The sequence below is a fragment of the Sciurus vulgaris genome, assembly GCF_902686455.1.
Source record: "Sciurus vulgaris genome assembly, chromosome: 17".
Lineage (NCBI taxonomy): Eukaryota > Metazoa > Chordata > Mammalia > Rodentia > Sciuridae > Sciurus > Sciurus vulgaris.
The window spans coordinates 43,447,501-43,474,705 of record NC_136478.1 but is presented as its reverse complement, the minus strand read 5'-3'; the positions used below and the strand labels follow the sequence as shown (position 1 = coordinate 43,474,705).

At 55.7% G+C, this 27,205-nt stretch overlaps 1 protein-coding gene across 4 annotated transcripts; it reads right to left on the bottom strand.

Moving 5' to 3' along the window:
- Positions 1-85: 85 nt before the first annotated feature.
- On the bottom strand, positions 86-19,668 carry GRAMD1A (GRAM domain containing 1A). Of its 4 annotated transcripts, none has more exons than XM_079118575.1 (19): positions 19,535-19,668; positions 13,097-13,307; positions 12,992-13,012; positions 12,446-12,530; positions 12,251-12,354; positions 12,081-12,176; positions 11,292-11,372; positions 9,877-9,989; positions 9,567-9,717; positions 8,870-9,068; positions 7,600-7,743; positions 5,867-5,985; positions 5,650-5,792; positions 4,098-4,201; positions 3,843-4,016; positions 3,657-3,744; positions 2,566-2,673; positions 2,368-2,488; positions 86-545 (listed from the first exon to the last, which is right to left on the bottom strand). In XM_079118575.1, exons 1-19 carry the CDS (start codon positions 19,540-19,542, stop codon positions 453-455), a joined length of 2,163 nt encoding a protein of 720 aa, XP_078974701.1. In that variant the 5' UTR covers positions 19,543-19,668; the 3' UTR covers positions 86-452. The 4 variants fall into 4 exon arrangements, with proteins under 4 accessions (XP_078974701.1, XP_078974699.1, XP_078974700.1 ...); XM_079118573.1 differs by lacking the exon at positions 19,535-19,668 and adding an exon at positions 17,080-19,322; XM_079118574.1 differs by lacking the exon at positions 19,535-19,668 and adding an exon at positions 14,482-15,162.
- Positions 19,669-27,205: the final 7,537 nt, after the last annotated feature.

The following is a 27,205-nucleotide window of genomic DNA, read 5'->3' as shown; positions in this document are numbered from 1 at the left end:
CAGAGGCGGCCCTCCCCACCACAGTGGGATCTGAGTGCAACAGGAAGCCCCCACCCATTCCAGGGCCCCCACAGGCACAGGCACAGCCGCTTCCAACCCTTTATTAGGGCTTTGTCGGCCCCCAATAAATATAATACATTAAACCCAGAGCTGAGGGAAGCGTGCACCCCAGGGGGTACCCCCCACAACCCCAGCCAGGCGAAATAAGTTAGTGCGGGGCCGCCAAAGGCCAGGCCAGCTCCCTGGCTGGGCGGGCAATGGCAGCTGGACTTGCACACGCTGGTCTAAAGTGCTTCTTGCTTCTGTGGTCCCCACGTCTGCGTGGCCCTCGGCAGGCCCACCGGGAGGGGCAGGCGGGAGGTTTCCGGCGTTCACACCGTGCCAGCAGTGGCCGCCGGGGCTCTTTGTGTCCTTCTGTCCACTTGAGAGGACAGCCGGGTGGCCAGGCGGTCTCAGGAGAAGCTGTCTTCAGACTGTGGCTGGGTGTCAAAGGGAGGGTCCGAGACTGTGATCCCCTGGTGTAGCTTCTCCAGCGAGAACTTCATCTGCCAGGAGGAGGCAGGGAGGGTGAGCACCGTGAGGGTGAGGTCAGCCCCGTCCTGCAGCTGGGAGGCCGCCCCCACCCCGACAGGTCATGCTGTGGGAAGAGACCGCTTCAGTGTGAGTGTGGCCTGGGTTTCCATCTTGACTTTGCTGTCACCTCCCTGAGCCCATATCTCTCATCTGAAATGTGGGGCAGTAACATCCCTGCTTCGTGGGACGATTTCAGGGATGGATGAAGCCTGGAGCCAGTGCATGCAGCTATGATTCTTACCCCGTGACCCTGGGCAAGCTCCTGACTTCCCCAAACCTCAGGACATCGCACGCCTCCTAACTTGCTACAAATGGGGATAAACTGATCACCCGGACAAGGCTGGCCAGGAGCATGAGGCCGTCAATCATGCTCGACACTTAGAGCAGCCGGCTCTGTAAGTGCTCTGTCTGCATCTGCTGCTACAATTAATCTGCAAAGTCAACTCTGTACTCCCGGCAATTTGAGAGAGAGAAAAATCATCAAAAATTTAACACAGAGTGGAGGAGTTCTGCCCTCCTTCTCTTTGAGCGATGGGGTCCCAGCCTTAATTTCCTCCCCATCATGTCCTGCACGCCCTGTGGGGCATCTCCCCAGGAGCATGATTTTGGGGTGCAATAAGGCCCCCAAAATGGGCCACAGGGGCTGGGGTTGTGGCTCAGTGGTAGAGCGCTTGCCTAGCATGTGTGAGGCACTGGCTTCAATTCTCAGCACCACATAAAAAAATAAAGATATTGTATCCATCTACAGCTAAAAATATATCTAAATACATATATAAAAAAAAGTATCCAGGGTGATGGAAGGGTCTTACCAGACAGGGAGGTCACCATCACCTGCAGCTTCAGCTCTGACCACTTTGGAAACCCAGCCAGTGATGGACTCTCCCTGTTTCCCATCGACCCCGCACATACTGTGGGCACCTACCTTGGGCACCTACCCCAGCACCCCCTACAGCTGCCTGCTGGAGTCCACTGGGGCCAGGGGCATCACCACACGGGGACAGCATGTTGGCTGAGCTCCTACTGTGTGCTGGGTACTCCCTCGCTTGACTGACAGCACACCTCTATCAAGTGTTAACTGTTTGCCCACCATTGTTCCAAACGCTAACCTCTTCCACCCTCACAAGAGGTGACATCAATTATCATCCATGTTCAGAGGCGGCGGCCAAGGCTCAAACAGTAAAGACACAGGCACAGGATCACATGGTAGAACTTGAATCCTGTCACATTCTGAACAGATGCTGCCCTTGAACTACACGGGGAGTTAGGTCGGCCCCCGTTTTGGAGAGGAGACTGCAGTGTCCTTTGGAGAACCTCTCTTCTGCCTGCAGACCCTGTCACCCCTTCGCCCAAAAGGGAATGAAGCCTAGCCCAGCCCTGACTGTGGTGAGGGTTTCAGGGGTGGCCATATGACCCCAGCAGGCAGTGACAGCGCACTCTCCATTGGATGCCAACCTGGAGTGGCAGGTACCACGTTGGTCATTGGTCATCCTGCAGTAAAGGATGCCCCAAAACAAAGCTATCCCTGAGCATCGGCACAGTCAAGAGAAGCTAGAAGGGATGGATTCTTATTCCTACCCAGGGGCTGGATCCAGCCATGCCTGAAGTGAGACCCCTGGACTTTTTTCCAGGATGAGAACAGATAAATTCCTTCTTTCATCCCATTGACCCCCAGCAACCCTGAGAGGTGGGGACTAGGAGTGGCTTCTTCATTTTGCAGAGGAGGAAACTCAGGCCCAGAGAGGGGAGGGTGTCCACCCCACAGCCCCGCCCAGCCCTGGCGGGGAGGAGGCCCACCTCGTCCAGGAGCTCCACAGAGGCCCGCAGGATCTGCCTCCACTTGTGCACCTCCACGCTGTGGAACTGCTTCTGCAGGGCCAGGATCTCAGCCCACTCCGTGGCCGTCTGGGGGAACTTGCTGCAGAGACACGGGGCCTGGGTAGGGCTGAGGCCCAGCCCGTCGGGTCCCCCACCCTCCGCACGCCACCCGCTTACCCCTTGGCCAGGGCCAGACTGTGCCAGGACTCGAAGGTGTGGGCGGTCCTCTCCAGGGACCAGAGGCGGTAAAAGAGGAGGGCGTTGAGGGCGACGAGGACGACGAGGCTGGGGACAGGGGTCAGGGGTCAGTGCCCCCCCAATCACACCATGCAGGGGCACCAAGATTATACCCCCACCTTTTCAAAGGATGAAACTGAGACTCAGAGAGGGTGAGAGACAGGCCTAGGGATGCACAGTATGTAAGTAAAAAAGTCAGGGTTCAAAGCCAGGCCTGAGTGATACCCATGCCCTTGACCACCACCCGAGGCCACTTCCCTGGGGGACCCAGGGAGGCCTGGAATACGGAGAGGAGGCAGCAGGGGGCTGAGACAGGGGAGGGGAGGGCAGGTGGAAGCGTGGGACCCTACCTCACACAGATCCTGCGCAGCAGTAAGGGGGGCAAGGTGAGAGCATGAGCCTGTGATGCCGCCCCCGTCCCCACCCTGGGTAGAGCTGGGCCAGGCTGCCACGTGGCCGCTCCTGAACTGGTCTGATTTTCCCTCCCGGAGCACCTTGTCCCACCCGCCCCTGGATCGGGGCTTGCCTGCTCAGGTCGCAGCGCGGACATCCTGTGCTCGCCTAGGAAAGTCACCCCAACCGCCCCTGTGTGGGGCCTGGAGGAAGCAGGTCCTGTCCTCCCACAGCCTCCCACCCCAGGCCTGGTCCCTCTGGTCTCTCGTCAGGTCTGTCTCCACCAAGGGCTGCAGGTCACCGCTGTGTCCCAGCCCCCACCCAGCAGAGAGCGGGGCAGGAACAAGGAGTGAAAAGCACCAGGCCCTTAGCTCTGACACCTCTCCCTGCCCACCCGGCTGATTCTTTAGCCTTTGGTGCCTGACCTTCCAGAAAGCCCTCCCTGCCCCCTGGTCAAGGTCAAGTTACTCTGATCTCCCACAGCCCCCTGGGCCTCTGCTTTCCCAGCAGGGAAGCCTTCTCCATGACAAACGGAGCATCTACACTGTGAAAGGAGCGCTAAGAGAAGCCCAGAGAGGCCAAGCACTTGCTCAAGGCCACACAGCCAGGCTGTAGAGCCAGGCCTGTCTCTTACTCACACGATGCTGATGAGGACCAGGGCACTGGGGATGCCTGCCCCAGGGCCCTGATCCATGGACGGTTCCGAGAAGCGGGAGCTGAGGGAGCCTGCGGGACAGCGACACGGGGTCAGGTAACGGCACACGCGGCCACCCCACCCGGCCCCCCGGCTCCTCCGCCTCCCTGAGCAGGTCCTGAGGACGCACCCGAGGTGTGCATGCCAGCCCGGGTGCAGGGGTCCGGATCTGGGTGCTGGGGCCCGTCTCCATGACCCCTCCAGCTGAGGGGCCGCTTTCGCCTCCGCAGACCTGAGAGCAGCCCCCGGGCATCCTTCCCGCCTTCCTCCAGGGACAGCTTCTCAGCCTTAGCGAGCTCTCGCTCTGTGGAAGGAAGAGGGGGTTCTGAACGCTTACCCAGCTAGGCTGCACCCCGCCCGAGCCCGGCTGGCCCTCCGCCCCTACCCAGGTGATGGAAGTAATCCTCGATGCCACTCCAGGAGTTCTTCTCAATCAGGGACTTCACCAGGCTCCACGGCTGCTTCCGGTAGCGGATCTCTGAGGACACCCTGGGGCAGACAGAGGGGAAGAGGGTCAGAGTGTGGCTTCAGGGCTGTGGTCCCGTCCCCCAGGGATGGGACAGGAACATGAAGGAGGTAAGAGCTGATGGCAGTGCAAAGGCCCTGAGGCAGACGCGTGGGACTGGCTAGAGTGGAGTAAGTGGAGGAAGGGTAGGCAGTCCCGCCCCCTAATTCAGAGAGGGCCTTCTGTCACTCAGACAAGACAATGTGCTCCCCACCCACGACCTTCCCGGGCCCCCTGGCCCCAAGTTGGCTAACCCAGCCTCGACCCCGTCTCGGTCCATGCCGGCTACCACAGCTTCCAGCTGCCCGAGCACCGTCCACTCACGCTGACGTCCTGGCCTGGACCTCCCCGGATGAGCCTCTCCACCTGGCTGCGCACCCCACCCACACACCGGTCTGAGCAGCTCAGCTCAGCTCAGCGTGTCCTCGGCTAGCGCTGGACCCTCTGCTGCCTTCCCCATCTCGGTCAATGGCAGCTCCATCCTTCTTGGCTCTGGTCGGACACCCGGGGGGCGTTCCCAGTGGCCCTGCCCCTTCCTTCCCATGCACACGTGGACCCAGCCTCAGCCAACCCTGCCAACCCCTCCCACCAACACTGTCCAGGATCTAAACTGTCCTCCTCTGTGCTGTCTCCCCGGGCCCAGCCTCTCTCCTCCTGCCTGAACACCAGGCAGCCTCCTTCCTGGTCTCCTGCTCCATCCCTGCCCTTGTTATCTGTTCCCACCCACAACCAGAAGGAGCCTGTGAACACCTGAGTCAGGTCAGGGTCCCCAGCTCAGAGCCCGGACCCGGTGCACCTCACCACAGCTAATCGCCAAGTCCTCGCCAGAACCGCGAAGCCACTGCCTACCCTTCCTCCACTTACTCCACTCTAGCCAGTCCCACGCATCTGCCTCAGGGCCTTTGCACTGCCATCAGGTCTTACCTCCTTCACGTTCTTGTAAAATATTCCTTTCTTAGAGGACGTTCAGGGTAAAATGCTCTACTGGTCCAGTGCCTCCCAGGCTCTTTAGCCCACTGTGCTATTCTCTAAGGCCTGTATCACTAGTGAATATTCTGCAGGCTCATTCATCATTTTTACTGACCAAGCCCCCACAGAACATGAGCTCCCTGAGACAGGGGCCTTTGTTTAATTGTGCTGTACCCCACAGTCTCGAATGGGCTGGGCACACAGTAGATGCTCGATAAACAGATGAACAAATGCGTTGTTCCCTCGCACACTCACTCGCCCTCTCATTGCTCACACACCCCCTGTAGATGGGACTAGTTGTCCCCAGGGCCACCTGTCTACCTTCTGCTATTCAGAGACCTGGGATCTCAGGGACCCAATGCTTATGCTCCTCTGCCAAGGTGGGATCCAACATTCTGCAGCTGACTCAGGGTGGGGATATGAAGTAGGGTCCCTGGGACCACCAGGGCGAGGGGTGGCTCACCGGAGCCGGGCCTTGTTCCGGGCGAGGCCCAGGATGCAGTAGCGGTGGGCGGTGTAGAAGTAGTCCTGGTACGGGATGCCCTGCGTCAGCACCTCCGAGTCCACCACGCACCCGCCCGCCTGTGGGCCGCGCCGGAACAGCGTCTGCGAGGACAGGGAGGAGCGGTCAGGGCCGGCCCACCCAGCCAGGCTCCCCGCCCGGCTGCCCACGGGCCCACCTGTGTCTCCACCACAGAGGCGCTCTTGGGGCCCAGCGGGTTGCTGATGGGAATGGTGTAAGTCAGCACGCGGCGCTGGTGGCACTTGCTGTCCCCACTCCAGGGGCTCAAGGTCACATCTAGAGGACACAAGAAAAGAATGAGGGCACCACCCTCCCGTCCTCTGCCCCCAGGCTTAGGAGACTCAGTCTTTCTGAAGGGTCTCAGTCCTCTGCAGACTTGTCCCCAACCCTACCCTTCCTGCAAGTCCCTGCCTTGCCGCCTACCCTTGCCTTTCTTTCAGGAGTCAGTGATGGTCACGGCTGGGACTTCTGACCCCTCCTGGGGCCATCTCGTCTACACCTGCAGCCTCGGTTTCCCCTCTGTACCTGGACTGGCTTCTCTCCTGGCATCAGGTGTAAGCACCTGCCTTCTGAGCACCTTCCCTGGAAGCCTCTGGACTCCTCACCTGTGGAGCCCCGCGGCTTCAGCACCTCCTCAATCCCGCCTGCCTGGGTCCCCATCCCGGGGTCCTCCAGGCCCCCACTGGAGTCCCGGACCTCACCCCCCTAAGGTCAGCTCCACCACCTGTTCAGTGCCACTGAGCATCCTTCCTGGTTTGGCCCATTCTCACCCGCCCAGGGTTCCTGCCCAGCCTCCCGCTCGGCACCTGCCCTTAGACTCCATTTCTGGTCCAGGGATACTTTGTTAAAGCCGAGCTTGACTGTAACCTCTATCTGCCTAAGACATTCCATTGCTCCCCAGTGCCCCTAGGGCAATCTGAGTTTTTCTGCCTGATGTGCCAGTTCCCAAGATGTAAGCATAGCACTGCGAGGCCTGTCTAACCCAACACAGGGCACTGTCTTTGTGACTTCAGGGGAACCTACATTGTTCACTTTCAACAGAGGAAAAAAGAAACAAAGGAATATAACCATCTGACTAGCTGCTGCCCTGCCTGAACCTCTACCACAGCCTCCCTCAGCGGGTCTCACCGCAAGCCCTCCTTATCCCTGACCCCATGTCTGCCTCCAGTCTTAGAGGGCTTTGCATGACCTTGCTGGCCTCTCCCCTGACCCTCGCCCTTTCCCACCTTCCTCAGTTCCTCCTTCCAGCCTTAGTTTCCACTTCGGGTCCTCCTAGCAGCCTTCACGGTGCCCTCAAAACACAGCCGCCCCAACGCCCACAGACCCTAACTCCCATCACACCTGCAGCAGGTGGTACTTATTTGTGTTTTTCCTGCTGCTCCCACTAGATCCCGGGCACTGAGAACAGGAGTCTACCGACCCTGGTCTCTCCTGGTCTCCAAGCCCTGCAGAGTAGACGCTGACTGTGATCATTAACTTGTATCTATTAAACACTTACTATATACTGCCATTCAGGCACATTCCTAGGCACATCTAGTTCTAATGGGAGCCCGGAAAGGCACGTGCTGTGAACATTAAACAGAAAAAGAAACCGGGGTACAAAGTGGCTTGGAACCCTGCTCAAGGCTACTCAGTTGGTTTGAGGCTGATACACTTCTGCTCTCACAGACACTATTTTATTTTATTTCTCGAGACGGGGTCTCACTAAGTTGTGGAAGCTGACCTCAAATCTGGAGATGCTCCTGCCTCTGCCTCGGGTCGCTGGTATTACAGTGTGCCACGGTGCCCAGTGCCGCAGACCTGTTTTAACCGTCCCTCTCCTGGCTGACCCTTCCTCGCCCTTCTCCTACACCTGGGTGACCTCGGCATCTTCTCTGGCCCGCCCCTGACCTGTGAACTTGCACTGCTGCAGGAATCCCTGGAGGAAGGGCGAGTCTGAGAAGAGCATCTGCTGCAGCCGCTCGGCACCCACGTGGAAGACTGAGTTGATGAGGAGGCGGCCAGAGAGGTCGGGAAGCAGGGCGGCCAGGTCGGCTAGGAGACAGAGAAGGGCCGGATGATGTGGGTCCCATCCTTCCCTCCTTCTGGGTGACTGCTCCTCCCCACCTCAGGCCTCCCTCGGGGGCTGGATGCAGATCTATCCTCCTGGAGAGCTCAGGCCTGGGGCACTACTCAGCCCCCTCTGCCACAGCGGTTAGCTGAAGGTGGGCTTGGGCACCCAGGCGCATCAGCCAGGATTGGTCCAGGGGCGTGTGTGTTATCCAGTCCAGCCAATCAGCCACAGTGACTGGTTCGGGGGCGGGTTCACTCGTCAGGCTGAACCAATCAAAGCCAACCTTAAGGTTCTTGCTTGTAGCTACCGGGAAAAGCATGCTCCCTTCCCTTTCTGCTACTGAGAAGTAAAAGTCTGGTGGTCCTTTTTCAAAACGTGGTAAAGCCTTAAGTGGGTACCATTGTAGCCCTTACTTTTTCCAGCCCTAATTCTAAAATCAACCAATCGCATAGATTGCAACCCGAACTCCTCCAATCAGAGTGAAGGGCAGCCCTGCGTTAGGTAGAGATAAAAACAGGCTGTCTGCACGCCCAGGAGCGCTTGCTAGCCAGGTTCCAGTAGCACGCCTTCTCCCAGAAGCAAAGGTTTGCCTTTTGATTTCTTGCGGGACTTGTTATTTCTAACACTAGGCTTGGCGGGGGCTCTGTCTGACCCCACGAGAATAAAGGATACCTGAAAATTTGTTGGCACTGAGAAAATGAACATAATAACTGGCCTAAGCACTTTAACACGTACTAACATTTAATTAATGTTAACGACAACCCTATGAAGTGCGCATTATTAGTGCTATCCCCATTTTCCAGATGGGAGAATCGAGGCTCAGGGAGGTTAAACAATGTACCCACATTACATAATGCTGGTTTGAAAGCAGCTCAACCAGGATTTGGACCCCAGCAACCTACTTTCCAAGACCGTGCTGTTATTCATCCTGCCATGCAGCCTTCCAAGCTGAGCTCAAGACAGACAGACTTTTGACAACACCATTTGAATGCCATCTCTGCCGACTTTCTGCATTTTTATTCCAATGAGCCAATACATCCCCTCTTGCTTAGTTCCTTAAAAGGTTGTGTGTGAGGAAGGGAATGAACTTGAGCCCTCCCACCTCACCTTCCTCCCCGGTGGATGAAGAGGAGTTACTCGTGTCGGTCAACAGCTCCTCCCTGGGCAGCAAGTCCAAGGGGCCCAGGGAAGTGGGCTCATCAGGCGGGGTGGGCTCTGTACTCAGGGGTTCTGCCACTGGGGTCACTGTTTGGCTGGAGGAGGCATCTGGCTGGCTGTCCGTCTGCTCCTCCTTGTCCTCCTCTGCCTGCAGAGAAAGGCTTTGTACAGCCTTGCCCCACCACCATCCCAGCCTGGGGACCTGCCTGGGTCCACACTGGCTGCAAGGATTTGAGACCCTGCTCAGGTAGTGAAACCAGTGCTGGCGAGGTGGTATGCATACCTGGGGCTCAGGCTGAGCTGAGAGAGGCCCTGCGGACACCCAGATGAGGGCTCCTCTTAGCTCCGACCAGGTGTGTGGGGATGCCTGGACCATAGGCTTTCTTGCCTTCCTGGTCATCTAGCTGTCTCCTGTTCCGTCCATCCACCCATCCATCTTGCCCCTTCTGCTTCTCGCCCTTTCCACTTGTCTATGCCCCCCTTCCATTTGTCTCTCTCCCCCGTCTCTGGCCCTGTTTTCCTTGACCATCTTCCCATCTCCATCTGTCCCCTCCCTCACCCCTGTCTCTTAGTCTGTCCCTCTCCCCCATCCTTCCTTTGTCCCTGGCCATCAGCACCCTCCTCTCTCCTGTACCCTCCTACTCACCCCATGGTCTGCATCGCTGCTGGCCCGGGACAGGTTGGGGGTGATGCGGCCTCGGCGTGAGCCCACAGGGCTTGGCTCCTGGCTGTGGTCGGCAGCCCCAGAGGGGGTGATGTCGCTCAGGGCAATTACATCTCCCACATCTTTGGGGCTCCTGTAGCGGGAGGGGAAAAGTGGGACCACTGGATCCTCCAGCCTCCATTCACCTTCCTGCACATCCACCTCAGTCCATCCACCTGGCACTCCTGGAACTCTGCACATAGCCCCATCTGGTCTCCTCCGAACCCTGGAGCCCCCTCCACCTCTAACTCACCCCAGACCATTCAGCTGCAAGGGGCAGACGTAGTCCTCGTCCTCACTGGTGAGGCCCAGCTCAGAGCCGTAGCATTGATGCACCAGGTGCCAGAGCTCGCGGGGACTCAGCGTCTGGGCAGGCAGGAATGGGGTTGACCTCACCTGGGGCCAGAGCCCTCCCTACTAGGTTTCCCCTCAGCCCTCAGCCTCCAGTTCCCCAGACATCCACAAGGGGGCAGCATGGCCTCATGAGTCAGGCCCCGCCCCCTGGGCAGGAAACCCATCTTCCAGGAAGCCTACAGCCCACCAGGCCCTGTTCCTGGGGCTCTCTCTACACCTCAGACCTCCCAAGTCCCTGCAGGCTCTGGCCAGTTAAAGTTCCGCTGTTACAGAGGAGACTACAGAGGGCCAGGAGGAAAGGGAAAGGGAAGTTATATCCTTGAGGTCACTTAGTGACCAGAAGCAACTCTGGGATTCAAGTCCAGCCAGCCAGTCTCCAGAGCCCATGTTCCCACAGGCCATGGCTATAGTGCCCCCTACTCTTTCTCCAGGTGTCCTCAGTCGCCCCAAGTTTCAGCTGCCCATGCTCAGAGTGGCTGGATGACAATGATGAAATAATAACAGTGGTAGCAGCAGCTGGCATCACTGCTGGGCTGAGGAGCCAGGCGTCCTGCTAATCCACCAGGTCTTCAAAGCCGCACCCATTTATAGGCAGGTGCATCTGACTGGGAAGTGACAGTGTTGGATGAGGTCCCAGGAGGCTGCAGAGAGCCTGGGAGCTAGCCACCAGCCTACCCAACATCACACAAGCAGACATTACTGAGTGCTTATTGGGGGCCCAGTTTTGGGTGCTATGAGGTAGGGATGTGCCCACAGGGCAGATGGGTTCAATGACTTGCCCCAGGCATCTCTGCTCAGTAATGGGGCTGGAACTGCAGGGCCTGAGCTGTGACTGTCCTCTCCCCTGTCCCTTTCTCAGGCTCCTCGGTGGATTCTTTGAGCACTCTTGCTTCTGGAAATGACCACAGCTGGAGCTGCCCCGGGGGATAAGAGGTCCTCAGATGACAGGGCACTCACAGCACAGCTGGAGGAGAGGGTCTGGATGTTGAGATGCTGTGGCCCCAGCAGCAGACTTCGTGTGAGGAATACCCCGCATTCCTACCAGCAGAACCTTGATGTTTCTCAGTGTGAAAATCTTCCCCAGCCCAGGGATGAAGTCATGAATGATTGACACCAACCCCTCTCTTTTGCTGGAGACTCAGCTTCAGAGTCAAGCGCAGGAACCCCTGACTGTCCCCAGCTGGACCTATGCGCTGTGTAAGAGGCCTGGTGTCCATGGAGAAGAGCTGGGGTTCCTCCTGTTCCCTGAGGTCTGGTACCCCTGGCTCCATGGTCACCTGACGCCCTGCTTCTCCCCTGCACACCCAGGCTCACCTTTTCAAGCAGTGCATTCTGCCAGAGGCGGAAGATAAGGAGGAAGCAGCGGTCACGGGCCCCGAAGGAAGTGAAGAAGTGCTGCAGAATAGAAGGGCGTGTGAGGGGTAGGGGAGAGGCGGGTGGAGCCCGGGAAGCCCCATCCTCTGCAGGGCTGTCCCTGCTACGCACTTGTCCCTGCCTTCATTCCACAAAATGCTTATCCTGTGCCCAGACTTGCAGGGCCCACAGTCCAGGTGGGAGACAGACCCTTCTCTAGACAGGCTCAGCTCAGGGTGGCTGGGGCTGCAAGGGGGAAGCCCAGGGCACTCTCCTAGCCCCCTTGTTGTCTGGGGTGGTCACCTGATCCTCAAAACATAAAAGCAAGTCTGCTGTGAAGTCTTCCCCTGCCCTTCCCGCTTCCTGTCTTGCCAGGGGTTGGACTAGCCATCTTTCAATGAACTGGGCATGAGGCAATGGTGAAGAGGTCGGAATGGAGCCCCAGAGGGGTGTCCCAGGGGCAAGGGCATCTGAGCTGCCAGAGACATGGGAGGGAAGGGTTCCACTATGTCCCTGAGCAGCTGTGTGAGGAAAGGATCTGACAGGAAGTTGAGGTGGGGACCCAGGTCAGAAAGGATGAGAGTCAGGCCATGGCAGGGGCTGGGGGAATAAAGAGCAAGTGACGGATCTGAGAGAGGTTTGGGGTGCAGAAGAAACAGAGCTTGGCTTTGACTGGCTTTGGGTCAGGGGAGCAGAGAGACTGCTGAGATCAGTAACTATGTGTCCCCATCACTGGGTTCCTGGGCTCACCTTCTCGCTCTCTGTACAGATCTGAATGGCATTGGGGATCAGCTTGGCTGTCTTTTCCTTCTTCAGACACGTCACTTCCTTCAACTGGATGGAAATCTGAAGATGGCAGGAGGGTCAGAAGGGGCCAGGGCCCTGCTGCCCGCAGGGCACCTCCCCTCCCATCAGCTCACCGTGGTCTCCCAGCGGAAGATGTTGCTGTAGAAGCAGATCCAGTTCTCGGAAAGGTAGAGGCGCCCCTGAAGGAGGATCTCCCGCTGCAGGGCGCAGGAGTAATCTGAGAGCGGGGAGAGGAGACGGGAGATGCCGGAGTCACCTGGCTGGCTGTTCTGCAGCCTAGAGGCTGGGAACTCAGGTCAGGGACTCACCCACGATGAGGCGCTCAGCTTCAGGGAGTTTGCTGAACAGTTTCCGGAAGTCCTCATTGCGCTGTTTGTAGGTGGGGCTCAGCATCTATGGGAAGTCAAAGAACCTGGATGGGGCTAAGCAGCCCCGGTTCTGCCCCACAGAGCTTCCAGAGCCCCTTCGGTCTTCTCAGCTTGAGGATCTCTGAAATGTCAGTATCTAACGTGCTTCTGCCTTCTGTGGCTCATCACACGAGGATCCCTTTCATGATGCCTGTCATTTACTGATTTCTTAGATAAGCCAGACCCTGTGTCGAGTGCCACCAGCATCACCAACTCTTACCGACTGTTCCCTTCCCCCTTGTAAGGTAGGGCTGTTTCTTAAGGAGAGCGAGAGAGGCCCAGAGAAGTTACGCGACACCCCTGATCGCACAGCACGTTACTAGCACGGGGGTGTAACTGGTCTGTCAGTCGCAGCCCCTGTTCCTTGACTGCTTCAGCCTGGGGCTGCGGTGTCAGCTGATGGCCCCCTCCCAGCACTCTAGCAAGACCCCTTGCCCAGATACTTACACTGTACCAGCTCTGCATCTTCTGCAAGAGAAGAGAGGAGTCAGGATGAGGCCTTGGCCTTCCACCCTGCCACCCTCTGTCCCCTCAACTGGTTTTTACACCGACCTTGCTGTTGCGGATGAAGTTTCGGCTGCCCAGGCTCTGGGTGCTGGGGGTCCCGGACACTCCACCCTTTTCCGAGGAGCTATCTGACCCCTTCTCCACCATGGTGCCTGGTTCTGGCTCAGGAGGGGGTCGGCTTGGGGGCAAGAGCTGCAGCCGCTTACGGAGAGATGGGGAGCTGCTGGGTGTGCTCCGGCCAGAGTGGGGTGTAGTGCTGGGGGTAGGGAGAAGCGTTGAGGGAGACGGGCCAGGCTTGCTCTTGAAGGCCCAGCTATTGGCCCATTACCGCCCCTCCGCCCACCCACCCAGCCGTCCATCTAGTCATCTGTCCATTTGTGCCTCGGGTACCTTCTTTGAAATCCAGAAGTGATAAACACACACTCTCGTCTTGCTGTTCAGAGGGTTAAACAAATCAGTGTGTGGAAAGTACTCAGTCCTTCCAACAGCCAGGCACAGGCAAGCTCTCAAGAACACCTGCTTTTTACCTCCCCCTCCGAGTGCTAGGGGTGGAATCCAGGGCCTGAGCAGGAAAGTGCTTGACCACCCAGTTCCATCCCCAACCCCAGCCCTTTTTATTTTATTTGAGACAGGGTCTCGCTAAATTGTCCGGGCTGGCTTTGACTTTGTCATCCCCGCCTCGGCCTCCCGAGTAGCTGGGATCATAGGCTGTACCAGGGTACCCGCCTATTTTTTTAAACATTCTAATTCATTCATACTACAAATATTTATCGAACAGTGACTTTCCACTTAGTTGCTCAAGCTGAAAACCTCAGACCCTTTCTTAATTTCTTTCTTCCCCCAAAACTCGTTTCCAATCCGTCAGCAAATTCCACTCATTCCACCACCACGCTGTGTTTCCAGGGTCGGGGATGTAGCTCAGGGGTAGAGCACTTGCCTACCATTCCCAAGGCCCTGAGTTCCAATCCCAGCACCAAAAAAAAAAAAAAAAAAACAGTAAAACTACTTCCATCTTTTTTTGGGGGAGTACCCGGGATTGAACCCAGGGGCACTTAACCACTGAGCCACATCCCCAGGTCTTTTTATTTTTTTATTCAGAGACAGGGTCTCACTAGGTTGCATGCAGCCTCACTAAAGTTGCTGAGGCTGGCTCTGAACTTGTGATCCTCTGGCCTCAGCCTCCGGAGCTGCTGGGATTACAGGTACCCATTGTTTCTACCCACTTCGCCCTATTCCAGCCTCCATCCCCTACTGCCTGGGCACCCCAGCGGCCTCCTTCCCAGTCTCCTGCTCCAGTCTCTTGCCTCCAGTCTGTTCTCACTGCAGCCACAAGGAACCTGTGACCGCCTGCGTCGGCTCAGGGTCCTCCTGGCTCCAAGCCCTGCCCTGCCCTGACTGCACCTCACTTCAGGTTAAAGCAGAGTCCTCACCCTGAGGCCCAAAGCCCCGGTGACTGGTCCTGCACTCCCAGACCTCATGCCCGGCTCCTGGCTGTCCCAGCCAGTCCAGCCTCCTCCTGTTCCTTAAGCTCTCAAACTTCATTCCACGACGAGGCGTCCGCAGTTGCGGTTGTGTCCACCTAGAATGTCCATCCACAGCTCCCACACAACCGCTCCCTCGTACTCATCTCAAACGCTCCTCCTCACCTGGTCACTCTGCCTAACATGGGCACCTCCCTGGTCACACCCCACGCCATCTACACTTATCCTGGTTCAGGTGTTCAGTTTGTTTACTGCCTGCTCACTGGTAAACTTTGGGAGGTCCTGGTTGCTACCTGTGACCCTAGCACCCCAAACTGTATGGGACACATAACTCTCAATAAACACGGGTGACTGAGTAACTAATCCTGGGCTGGCTGGAGCTGGCAGGAGCAGAGACCGTGGGCTGCGGCTCCTGCCCTGGAGAGTTCACCTTCTGGGGGAGGCGGACGTCAGACAAACAGAAGGCCCAGGTGACTGCGCAAACACAGACTAATAAAGGCTGTGTGTAAGCGTCGGGGACTTTAAAGGGACCTTCACTGTTGACTCCTTATCAGTAGCTATGTCCAGCTCAAACAACCCTGTACACCTGATCCCTCGCCACTCCTGCTACACAGAGGAGGCGACTGAGGCTCCAAGCACAAACCACTGGCCTCAGTCGTGCAGCTGGCTTATTTCAGGACCAGATTCCCGCTGGGGGCAGGGATCCACTGTGGGATGCAGGTGGATTCCCTCCCAGGAGGGGCTCTTCCGACTTGTCTCTCCTGCCACCTGCACATACCCTTCCCTCTGTCCAGACCATCCTTGCCCTTCTGTGCCCAGCAAATTCCTATGCATCCTTCAAGCCTCTTGCTCACATGCCCTCTCCCCGAGCCGGTGCCCCTGGGCAGCTCTCGTCCCTAGCCTGGACTGTCACTGTCTGATGACAGTTCATTTTCCCCATAGATCTATAGGCTTCCTGATGGCAATCCTTGGGGCTGCTCTGATCCCAGCCCTGCCCAGGATGGAGCACAGTGAAACATTCACAGACTTGTGAAATAAAACTGTGGGATATATACATGAATTAAGCAGATGTGGCCTGGCCATGGCCACTCTCCCTGCACCATCACACCAGCCTCCTCGCTGGTCTCCTGCTCCTGTGCCTGCATCCAGCCTGTTCCCACCTGCAGCCAGAGACAACCCGCGCAACCTGACTCAGGCCACCTCTCACCCCAGGAAAGCCTAGGGTGGTCCCTCTTGACCCTTGTCACCTGCACTCCCTCCCCTGAGGCCCCTGCCTTGGCTCTTCCCTCTGCCCCAAAAGCTCTTCCTGCCAGATGTCACCCCCTAGGTCCTCCTCAGTGGACACATCTCAGGGCACCACCCCCCATGCCCAATTTGAAATCACACTGCCCACCCTGGTCCTCCTTCCCTGCTTCCTCTTTCCTCTCAGCAGCAGACTCTGTATCTCCCCTGGATTCTCATCCCCACCATGTGGCCTCGGCCTGGCACACAGTAGGTGCCCTGTGCACATCTGTCACTGTGGACTAAATGATCCACAACCTTCCCCTGAGAACTTGAATTCAACCTGGTGGGTAAGTTGCAGAACTTGGACTTGTAGATCTAGGGTCTTCCGGTCTCAGTGCTGCCATTTCCTGTGTGACTTTGGGCTAGTGTCTGGACCTTTCTGAGCCTCAGTTTCCTCTGCTATATAATGGGAATAGCAATAGTACCCACCTTGTAGGGTTGCCTGGAGGACAAAAAGCAATACCTAAAATCTAGCACATAGGGACAATTTGATCTGACTGTTCTCCCTCTGGCAGACTGAAATGGAGCCCCTCTGTCCAAGATGCTGCACCAACCCTGACAGTATCTCCCATGCACCTGGGCTGGCAGGAGCCTCCAGTCATTCGCTCCTACCCTGTACTGGGCACTGCAGCCACACAGGGGGCCACACACATCCGTCCCCAGTCTGCAGGGACTATGTGCTGGCTGAGGAACCCGTCAATCAGTAAGAAAACATAAATGAGATGATGACCTCAGATGCTGGCCGGTGCTCCAGAGCAGCCCTGCTCAGCACAGCCCCCAGACTGGCAGCACCAGCAGCGCCCGGAAGCTGTTGGAAATGCAGATCCCAGGACCCACTCCTAAGCTCCAGAATCAGAAACCGGGGTGGGGCCCAGGAGATCATGCTACACATTCAAGTGTGAGGACCACAGAGTCACAGGACAGACAACCAGGAGCGGGGATGGTTTCCTCAGCGAGAGAGTCTGCAAAGGCCTTGCTGGGCGAGGCTGAGCCACGGGACAAAGGCCAGATTTGGCAGCGTGGTAGAACTGGGAGAAGACAGTTCTGGGTGCAGGAACATCAAGCTCAGGCGCAGGGCTGAGCTCGGCAAGTCCGAGGAAGATGAGGTGCCAGCGGGCTGGGGCAGGAGCGGAGGGCCCAGGCCCAGGCCACAGGCCTATGGACCCTGGTCAGGAGTTTGGGGTTCACCCTGAGAGTGCTGGGGAGGAGGGAGGGGATCTGGGGAGGGGGAGACCATACACCTCCCTCACCTCATCTACTCACCTCTCTGTCCTGAAGCAGCCCTGCCCTGCTCTCTCAGAGCCCAGGAGTAGAGGCAGGGCTGGCTGGGGACAGGTTCAAGACACACAGACAGGGCAGGGCCCACACCCCAGTTCTTGCTCCGGGCAGAGCAAGGAGGAAGTGCCCAAGGGCAGGCCCGACCCAGGGTCTGCCCAACTCAGCTGGCTGTAGAGAGTGAAGGGAGGAGCCCAAGGGGCAGGAGGACCGTTATGGGGGCGGGGACTCAGAAGTGTGGGGTTTTGCCACTGCAGACACTTCACCTCAGACTTCCGGGGCCTCAAGAGGCCCAGAGTTGCTGCTGATCAGAGTGAGGCAGATGCACAGACAGGTGTGCATCAGCGGAAAAACGCACAGGGTTACACACAGCCAGTGTCCTAGGCAAACTGTGAAGTCACTGTCATCCGCGCGCGCGCACACACGTGCACGCGCGTGCGTACAATGGTAGTGTCACACACAGAGCCACAGAGTCCCAGAATAAATTCAAACACACACAACTGTAGCATTGTAAATATGCGACAGCACACACAAAGTTCTGGAAAAAAGTCTCTCTCTCTCTCTCTCTCTCTCTCGCTCTCTCTCTCTCACACACACACACACACACACACACACTTTCATGTGCTTGCACATACACAGCACTACAGAGGGTCACAGAAACACATAGAGAGCCACAGACGATCCCAGATAAATGACATTCACACACAGCCACAAGAAAGTCTCAGCAAAGCGTCAAAAGGAAAAACCGTTCACATAATCACAAAGAAAGCCACGTGGTGAGAAAACAGTCACAGGGGCCCCAGCTAACACACACAGTCTAGGTAAATGGAGTCACTCAGTCAGCCTGCACATCCTGTCCTCACGGTATTCACTGTCTAACAGGAAAGACAAAGCAAAGGCCAGTTCTAAAGTGACAAGGGATAGACTGTCAGCTGCTGTAGATATGGCAGACAACTATGACACTCACACAGCCAGGAAGGACGCGGGAATAACACAGTCCAGGGGACTGTGGACACACCAGGATGACACAGTGGCCAGATTCTGCAATAATGTGTAGGATATGCTTTACAAACAAAAAGGGGGACAAGTAGTTGTCATAGTTACTGCCTCCAGAGAGTCAAGGTTACACCCAAGGTCTCAGGAAGGAGGGTCCCAGGCCCACAGAGAGCCACCAGGGGTCTCTCTCTTTTTCTCTTCGCACAGACAAAGCCACAAAGGGTCTCAGTGGCACACAGAAAACCCCACTCAATATACAACAATGTCACAAATGGATACATTCCAAAGATGGAATCAGAGGTAAATTACAGACACAAACAGAGGGTCGTAGCCACAAGACCGGGACCCCCAGGGGCACAATGTCATAAATGGACACATCCAGGTAATTTACATTTGCATACAAAGCTAAATAAGAGTTTCAGAGGGAGATTACAGGCATACAGGAGCACAGAAGGTCACGGAGGAACAGAGAGACCCAGACACATGGACACACACTACAGAGTCATTATGGGACACACATCAGTAACTTATAGTGACACTTGGAGCCAAGATGGAATTAATGGTAAATTCCTGTACAAACAGACAAGGAGGACATTAGGAGCCCCAGACGCAGGTAAACACTCCAAAGTCACTAGCAGGTAATCTTTTTTGCTCCTGGAGTTGCAGATGGAAGGAAACACATAGCACGGTACACACAACGATGGGTCCCAGCAGCAGGTGAAGAGCCCCAGACACACACTACACAGTCACAATCCGACACACATAGGTAACTTATGGTAACACCCAGGGCCACCGACAGAATTTATGGTGAATTACACACAGAGACACCCCGAAAAGGGCCACAGCTGCTTCACACACACCAAGAGCCCCAGGCAGACCGACAGACACTTGGAAGACGCGATTCATACACACAGTCGCACACCCGGGCCAGGCACCCGTAGGAGGTGAATTCCGCGCTCACACCACCCCAGAGGACCTCGGGTGCTCGGTCCTCGGGCCACGCAGAAGCCGCACCCCGCAGCAGCCGAGGTCGGTGGGAGGGGGCGCGGCCAGGAGGGCCTGTCCCGGGCCTGCCAGGGCTCCGCGGCCTGTGGGCCCGGCTGGCGGGGGCTGGCCACGGTCCTCCCTCCATCCCGGGCCCACAGACCCGGGCCGGCCTCGCGCCTGCCCCCGGCTCCCGAGAGCCAGGGCGATGCAGGCCCGGGGACGCTCCCTGCAAGAAGGGCCCCGGGCCCCAGCAAAACCCCGCAAGCCGGCGCGTCGCGGGCCAGCAGCGACGACCAGCCCGCGGGCCTCCCCGCCGTCCGCGCTGCATCCCCGGCTGCACCCGTGCCCGGAGCTCCCCGCCGCCGGCCCGGCCGGCCCACGTGCGCCGCTCCCCGACCCCGCACCCCCTCGGCGGCAGCCTCGGGTCCCCGCGCCCCGACCCCCGCGGCCAGCTCCTTACTCGAACATGGATGCGGCGCGGCGGCGCGCCCGGCCGCAGGGCAGGGCAGGGCAGGGCTCGGCTGAGCGGGGCTGGCTGAGCTGGGCGACCCCGCGGGGCACCGGCCTCGCCTGCCTCGGCCGCCGCCCCCACCCGACCCCGCCGCCCGCACAAAAGGCCGGAGCCGCCGGAGGCCGCCGCGGCGTCAGCGACACCCCCTTCCTGCCCCCGCCCCGCGCGTCACGGCGCCGCCCCCGGCCGGGTGGGGAGGGCGGGAGGGACCCGCCGCGGCCTAGGAGAGGACGAGAAGCTGGGAGGGCCCCGCCGCCCGAGGGGCGCGGGAGGACAGCGGAGGTGGGCAGGAAGACGGCGAGAGGAAGGGCCACCGAGGTTGCGTTAACACTGGACACCGGCCTGGCAGCTGCTAGGGACCGACTGGGGCGCCCAGGAAAGGGCCCTCAGCTCCACTCAGGCATCTAGCAGGGAGCTCCCCGCCACCCCGGGGAAGAACAGGAGAGGTGGGGCGAGGTGGGGGTGGCACAGAAGTGCGGGGAAGACGAGGTGCGTAGGTGGTTTGGGGGGGAACTGAAGAGAGCTGGAAGCACCCCGAGTCTCTCAGCCTCAGTTCTGGCTCCCGGAGGTTCCAGGACCTTGGTCTCTGGGGGCTTCGCAGTCCTGGTCCTCCAGTCTAAGTCAGAATCCTGTCACCCTCTGTCTCTTGACTGTGCTGTGGCCCTGGGCAAGTTGCCCCAGGCCTGGGCATCCCACTCACTCCGTGGTAAGGGCTTTCCCCTGAACAGTGCTTTTAGAGATGGGGAAGCCCGACCTCAAAAATGGGAAGTGATTTGCAAGCCACCCAGCTGCGAAGCGGGACAGGCTCTTGCTCTGCCACCACGGCCTGCACCCATCTCTGCAAGGTGTCCTGAGCTCCTTGACCAAAAACACAGAACATGAACCCCACCCCCCAGCTCCTTGGCTCAGGCCCCAGCATGAGGACTTACTCCCCACTGCTCTCCAGGGTGGGCTACCCCTACCTCTTTTGAAAAAACTCCATTCACATCCCTTCCCAGCCCTTCCCCCTTCCCCCGCTCCAACTCCCACCCAAAACAAAACAAAACCAACCATCTGTCTCCTATATTTTGGTAGATGGTCAGCCCCAAACCTCTGAGTCTTTCTTCACCCCTCTCTTTCATCAACACCCATACCCAAAAGATCACAAACCTTTGTCAGCTCCACCTACAAAGTTTATCCAGAATCTAAACTCCCCTCCCCTATTCCCACCTGGACTATCACACTGGCCTCATCCATCCCTGCTCTCCTGTTCCCTTCCTGTCCTGGCTCAGGGACGTCTCACCCCCCCACCCCACCCCAACATACACGTTATTCCAGGTAAAAGCCAAGAAGAGCTCAGTTGGCCATAAGGTCCTAGTGCTTGGGCCTCTCTCACCTCTGGACTTCACCACCTCCTCCTAGGTCTCCCTTTTGCTCCTTCCCCCAGCCACCCCACCTCCCTGCTGTCTCTCTCTCCAGGCACATTCCTGCCTCAGGACTTCCTCCTGCTATCCCTTCTGCCTAGGAAAGCTCTTCCCCTTTCTTCCATGGCTGCCTCTCTTCCTTAAATATCAGGCAGGTCTTCCTTCCACCCTTTCCCTGTGTCCCGTGGCTCTCTTTACATTTCTCCTTGTCTGTCTCTTCTTTTGAAATACTTTCACCTTTGTAAGTAGCATTTATTTCCAACAGGAAAAAATATGATAGTCATGTATGCCCCCCTCACCCCTATCCAATATTTGTGGACATTTGACCCCTTTATTTCAGATCCTTACAAAAGAAGAAGAAGGAGAAGGAGAAAAATTATCTATTAAAGTTATAGCCAAAGACCCAGCTCCCCATCCCCACCTGCTATGCCTCCAAGTCAGTGTGAGTCCTTCCCATGTGATTTTCTATCCCTTTTCTACATCAGGATGCATCCCTAACAACATGGCCTGTTATTCAGTGTCTCTTAAAAAGATACACAATTGGGCTCCTAATGTACCATTTTGCAACTTGCTTTTTCTCATCCCATTATTTCTGAGGTTTCTACACACCCGTACACAGAGCTCTGCTTCATAAACTTGAGCTCTTATCGAGTGTCCATTGTTGGAAGAAACCACATTGCATATTTCTATTTAGGGCAGTGAAGTTCTTTCCTTCTTTTCCCCTTGTGCCCTTGAACCTCCCAGTTCCTGTCTCCTTGGGCTAGAGGTAGTGTTTCTTTGCAGAGGTTTTGTTTAAAACTTTTTTTTTTTTTTTTGGCCTGTGAGCTACAGCAGGAAATACCTCTTACATTTGCCTCCGGCACGCACTTAGGAATATATGTCATGTCACAGAAGTCGCAGGAAACCACACTTAGCCTTGCTCAGCCTCATACGTGGCATTTCTTTCAATTCTATGTTATTTCAGTCTGGGAACAAAGTGTGATCACAACTGACCATCTTAGTTTCAGGACCCTTACGTGGGTCTGACCCATAGTTTGAAAAACACTGAGTGTATCAAATGGTGGTGGGGCTTCCACTCTCGTCTTGCTGGCAGCGTTCAGTTGTCCCAATGTACTTTCCACTACGACTATTTCATAATTTCCAGTCAGGTCCCTGTGGGCCACCCTCACTGACCTGCGGTCCTCCCACCTCCACCTAAGCAATGACAGTCCACCAGAAACCCACCTTTGAACATGAGGAGAGAGAGAGAGAGAGGGGGGGGGGGGAAAAAAAAAAAACCCCCTATCCATTCCACTGCCCAGGTCTGACCTGTCCTGAGACAGACTTTCCAGGTCTGGGGTCCTCGGCCGCTGCAAGCGTGGAGTGGTTGGGGTGGAGGGAGGTGACTCTCCATCACTAGATGGTGTTATGTGAATGGTGGGCACCTCCAAGAACCTCCATGACTCAGGGGCCAGGCCCTGGGCCCTCTCATCTCGTGCCTGATGCTCAGCTGGAGGAACAGGAGAGTCCTGGGCACCACCCTGGGAACCTGGGGGCACCCAAGACAGCAGGGGTAGGAGCTCAGCCATGAGGAGGGTCGTGGACAGCACTGTGGCCTCTGGGGGAGAAAAGAGAGAGGTGAAGGGAGGAGCCCCTGTCCAGCAAGCCCCAAGCACTGTCCCCTCCTGTTCCACTCTGAGAAATGAGTTCTCGGGGGTCACAGAGATCTGGGTGGGATTCTTGTCTCCTCCGATACTCTCCCCTGGTAACCCTGAGCCTCAGTTCCTTCCTCTGGACACTGAAGGTCTTGGTACAACATCCGAGGATGAGTAAACAGTGTCAGAGAACTTGGCCACGCAGAGCACCCAGCCCAGGGCTCCCATGAAGTAGGTGCTCAGCAAACATGTGTTGCTACCCCTGGGCTGGGAGTTTTCTAAGTCATCACTAAAACCAGGTCCTGGGTATTCTGCACACTGCAGGCCAAACTCCTTTCCATATACAGGGCCAAGAAAGAATCAGTCCTGAGTGGGCCCCAGAGGCCTCAGGCCTGTGTAATGGCTGATTAATGGGAGAGAGGGGGCAGAATCCAGGATTTCCCTTCCCTGTTTGCCCAGCAATTGCCCCTCCCAAGACAAACAAAGGGAAGGTGGCTGCTTCAGCCTCCAAAGCCAGGGAGGAAGCCTGGCCAGTTCCCGCCGCCGTGGCTATGATGTTGGACACCACCTAGGTCTGGGGAGGCCAGACAAGAGCCTGCCTGTCCTCTTAGCAGAACACAGTAAAGGTTTCTTGGAATCTAACCTCCCAAGGAATGGGGAAGGAGGGCCGGTGGAACTCAGCAAGGATTCTTCCTGGTTTGGGGAAGACATTGACCTTTAGAGGTCAGGCCTGGACCTCACCAGGTACCCTAGGACCCCATTACTCCTACCTTATGGGCTCTTCCTTCTTCTCCTTTCACAGGGTTCAGACTTCTAGGATAAGGGTAGGAGACCTGGCCCTTCCTTTTATCTCAGAGTGCTGGTTGGGCCAGAGAGTCATGACCTTCAGGCTGGAATAGCATGTCCGTCTGGAGTCGTGTTACCCTCTGGCCAGCTGTTCCTGAGAGAAAGGAGAGAATGGGGTGGGGGCGGGGTGCTCATACTACAGAGGAGGCTGAGGAAGGCCACCTCATCCTTCCCTTCTTGACTCTCCCATTGATGAAAGGGTTCTCCTTATCCTGGGCCTGTAGTGGTCCACCCCTCGAGTTGGCCTGTGGCCCGCCACACTGTAGCTAACGTAGCTTCTGCCCTCTGCTCCCCAGAACAGTGCCTCCAAGTTCAGGGACTATGCTGGTGGTCAAATTAACACATTTGCCAGCCCTCGTCTTCCTGCTTTGCTTTTAGAAGCCGCGAACCTAGGAGATTCCTCTTCCCTCTGGGAAGCTCTTGGCCTCTGTGCTGCCATGATTTCTGGGTCCCCTCCTGCATCTCTGAGATTCCCATCTCACTTCAGCGTACACCTCCTTCTCCTCCACCTGGCCTATAATCATTGGCGTTACCCATGGCTTAGGCTGGGCGCCTTTCTCCTCCCTTTCCATTTTTATTACATAATAATTGACACATGCAGGGGTATCTGCATCATATATAACAATAAAATGACCCCATGTCCCATTCCTGGTTTAAACCTGTGACTGCCTTAGGCCACTTCCCATATCACTTTGCCTCCCTTCCAGAAGTCTTCATTACCCTTCATCTGAAAGTTATCATTCTATTTTTTTTTTAATACCAGGTATTGAAACCAGTGGCGCTTAGCCACTGAGCCACATCCTCAGCCCTTTTTATATTTTATTTTGAGACAGAGCCTCACTAAGTTGCGTAGGGCCTCATTAAATTGCTGAGGCTGGCTTTGAACTTGCCATCCTCCTCCCTCCACCTCCCGAGTCACTAGAATTACAGGCGTGCACCACCATGCCCAGGTCATTCCACTATATTTCTAGTAAATTTTATCACATCAGTATGTATTTCTAAATAACATATGTTTTAAGTTTTGCTTGTTTTTGTGTTTTATAAAATAATCATATGCCAGACATGGTGGCACACCCTGTAATGCCAGTGACTAGGGAGTCTGAGGCACGAGGATCACAAGTTCAAGGTCAGTCTTGGCAGCTTAGCAAGGCTCTGAGCAACTTAGCAAGACCCTGCCTCAAAATAAAAATATAAAACCTGTTGGGGATGTATCTCAGGGGTTAAGCATCCCTGAGTTCAATCCCCAGTACCAAAAATCAATCAATCAATCAAATAAAACATTATCATGAGTCATATTTTAAAAAAATTTTTATTTGCTCTTTTTAGTTATACATGACAGTAGAATGTATTTTGACATATTGTACATACATGGAATATAACTTCCTATTTTTGTGACTGTACATGATGTGGAGTTACACTGGTCATGTATTCATATACGAAGATAGATCTTGTGTCATCTTCTATGACGTGATGTTCTCATTCAACATTACAGATAGTGCCCCTTATCCTCTGGGGATACATTGCAAGGCCCCCATTGGATGCCTGGAAACTCTGAATCTTGCATTCCGAACCCTATACACAAGGACCAATTTTTCAACAGTGGTTCTGATAATGATTATGGCTACTAAGTGACTAATGGATGGGTCACATACATGGATACACTGGGTGAAGCCATAATTCACCTCCTGGGTAGGAAGAGCAAGACTGTAAGATTTCATCATGCTGTTCCTGCATGACTTAAAATTTGTGAAATGTTTATTTCTGGTATTTTTCCTTTTAATATTTTTGGACTGAAGGTAACTAAAACCCTGGAAAGCAAAACTGCAGATGAGGAGGGACTAGTGTATTTCTAAGATGCATCTGTGTGGCTGCGGGTTAACTATACTTCATCTATTTTTACTGAAGTCCAACATTCCACTGTGGAACTTCACAATTTATCCATTTTTCCTGCCCACGGACACTGACTTGTTTCTGGTTTTCTGCTATGAGAAATGGAGTTGACGTGAATGCTCCTGTGTAATGCACTAATTGCCCGGCCTCTGCTTCCTCCATATGAGTCTGTCTCTAGGTGCTCAAGTTGGTACCATTGATCTACTGTCCAGCCCTGCATTATAAACTACCTCAATTACTTAAGCCCCATAGTAAGTCTTGACATCAGATAAGGTAAATCTTATTTTCTTCTTACACCAGAGTCAGTTTATCAAGTTCCAAAAGGAGGAAAAAACCCAATAACGAGAGTTTGGCTATTATAACCAACAATTGATATCTTCACAATATAAGTTGAACATCCCTAATCTGAAAATCTGAAAACCAAAATGTTCCAAATCTGAAAATTTTTGAGTACTGACATGATGCCCCACGTCCAATATACACAAAACTTTGTTTCATGCCCAAAATTATTTTTAAAATATATAAAATTGCCTTCAGTCTATGTGTAAAAGATGTATATGAAACCATAAATGAATTTTGTGTGTAGAGTTGGGTCCCACCCTCCAGATATCTCATCATTTTGGAGGCTAAGGAAGGAGAATCACAAATTCAAAGCTAGCCTCAGTAACTTAGCAAGGCCCTAAGCAACTTAGTGAGACTCTGTCTCAAAGAGGGTGGAGGGGGGCGGTGGTTGTGGAGGGTGGAGGGTGGATGTGGCTTGGTGGTTAAGCATCCCTGGTACCAAAAAAAACAAAAGAAAGAAAAAAAGAAATCCATTGGGTGCTCTGTGGAGAGTGGAGAGCAGGGACCAGCAGGCTGGTGTCTGGGTGGGGCTGCCTGACACTGGATGTCTGTGTTCAGGTGAATGGGACCCAGGTCGGCCTGACCTGTCCCTGGCTGGAGGAACACTCAGGGCCTCTCCATATCCTCAGTGGTCACAGTCCAGCCTGCCTCTGGCCCCTCTGCCCGTCCATGAATTCCAGGCCCTTCGGGTGACTGTGCCTGAGACCTACATGAATACCCTCTGCCACCTGGGCAGGGACCTCAGCATGGGTCCTCAGGATGGCTTCCATGTCTCCGAGCACTTGGCTCTCTGATGTCCAGGGCTTGCAGCTTGCCCATGGGCCTCGCTCCTCTGTGCCCACTGGACAAGGCAGTCCTTCACTGGACCTTCTGTGGGTGGCTGGGTGCCCGTGGAGGGCCCCACAGGGCCTGCAGTAGAGACATGGAGACTCAGGTGCACGTGGAGAACTGGGTCCACGGCCTCCGTGCCAGCTGGAGACCAAGGGAGACATTGTGCATCCTGCTGGGGCGCCATGCTCAGGAATGCCAGCGCCATGGCTTTGTGGCATCCCCGTGCCGCCCTGGAGACATCTTGTGGCCTGTGGTGAGTGGGTGTGCCTGGGAGGGTCCTTCCAGCCTGATTTCACCAGCTGGCCCAATGTCCACCTCCTGATGTCCTCCTCGGTCAAGGACACCCAAGTTAAGTCGCCGCATAGCCTGCTGGCTGTTTCCTAGAAATTCCCCCCAAATTTTTCAAAATCCCTAAATATCCAAATTTAAGGCTCTTCTGCTCCCAGGCATTTTGGATAAGCCATACTCAACCGTACTGAGTTCTCCAAAGTGCCCACATGGGGTCACTGTCCATGTATTTTGGTTAGCTTTCTTCATAGGTGCTTGGTCCTTGCCTGTCAGTTCATACTTAGGAGTGGGTCCCGGCTAAATCACCCAGCCTGTGGTTTAGCAACTGAAAAGGCAGCAGAGAATTGGGATAAGACTGTTTTGCAAGAAATACATCAAGAGTTCTA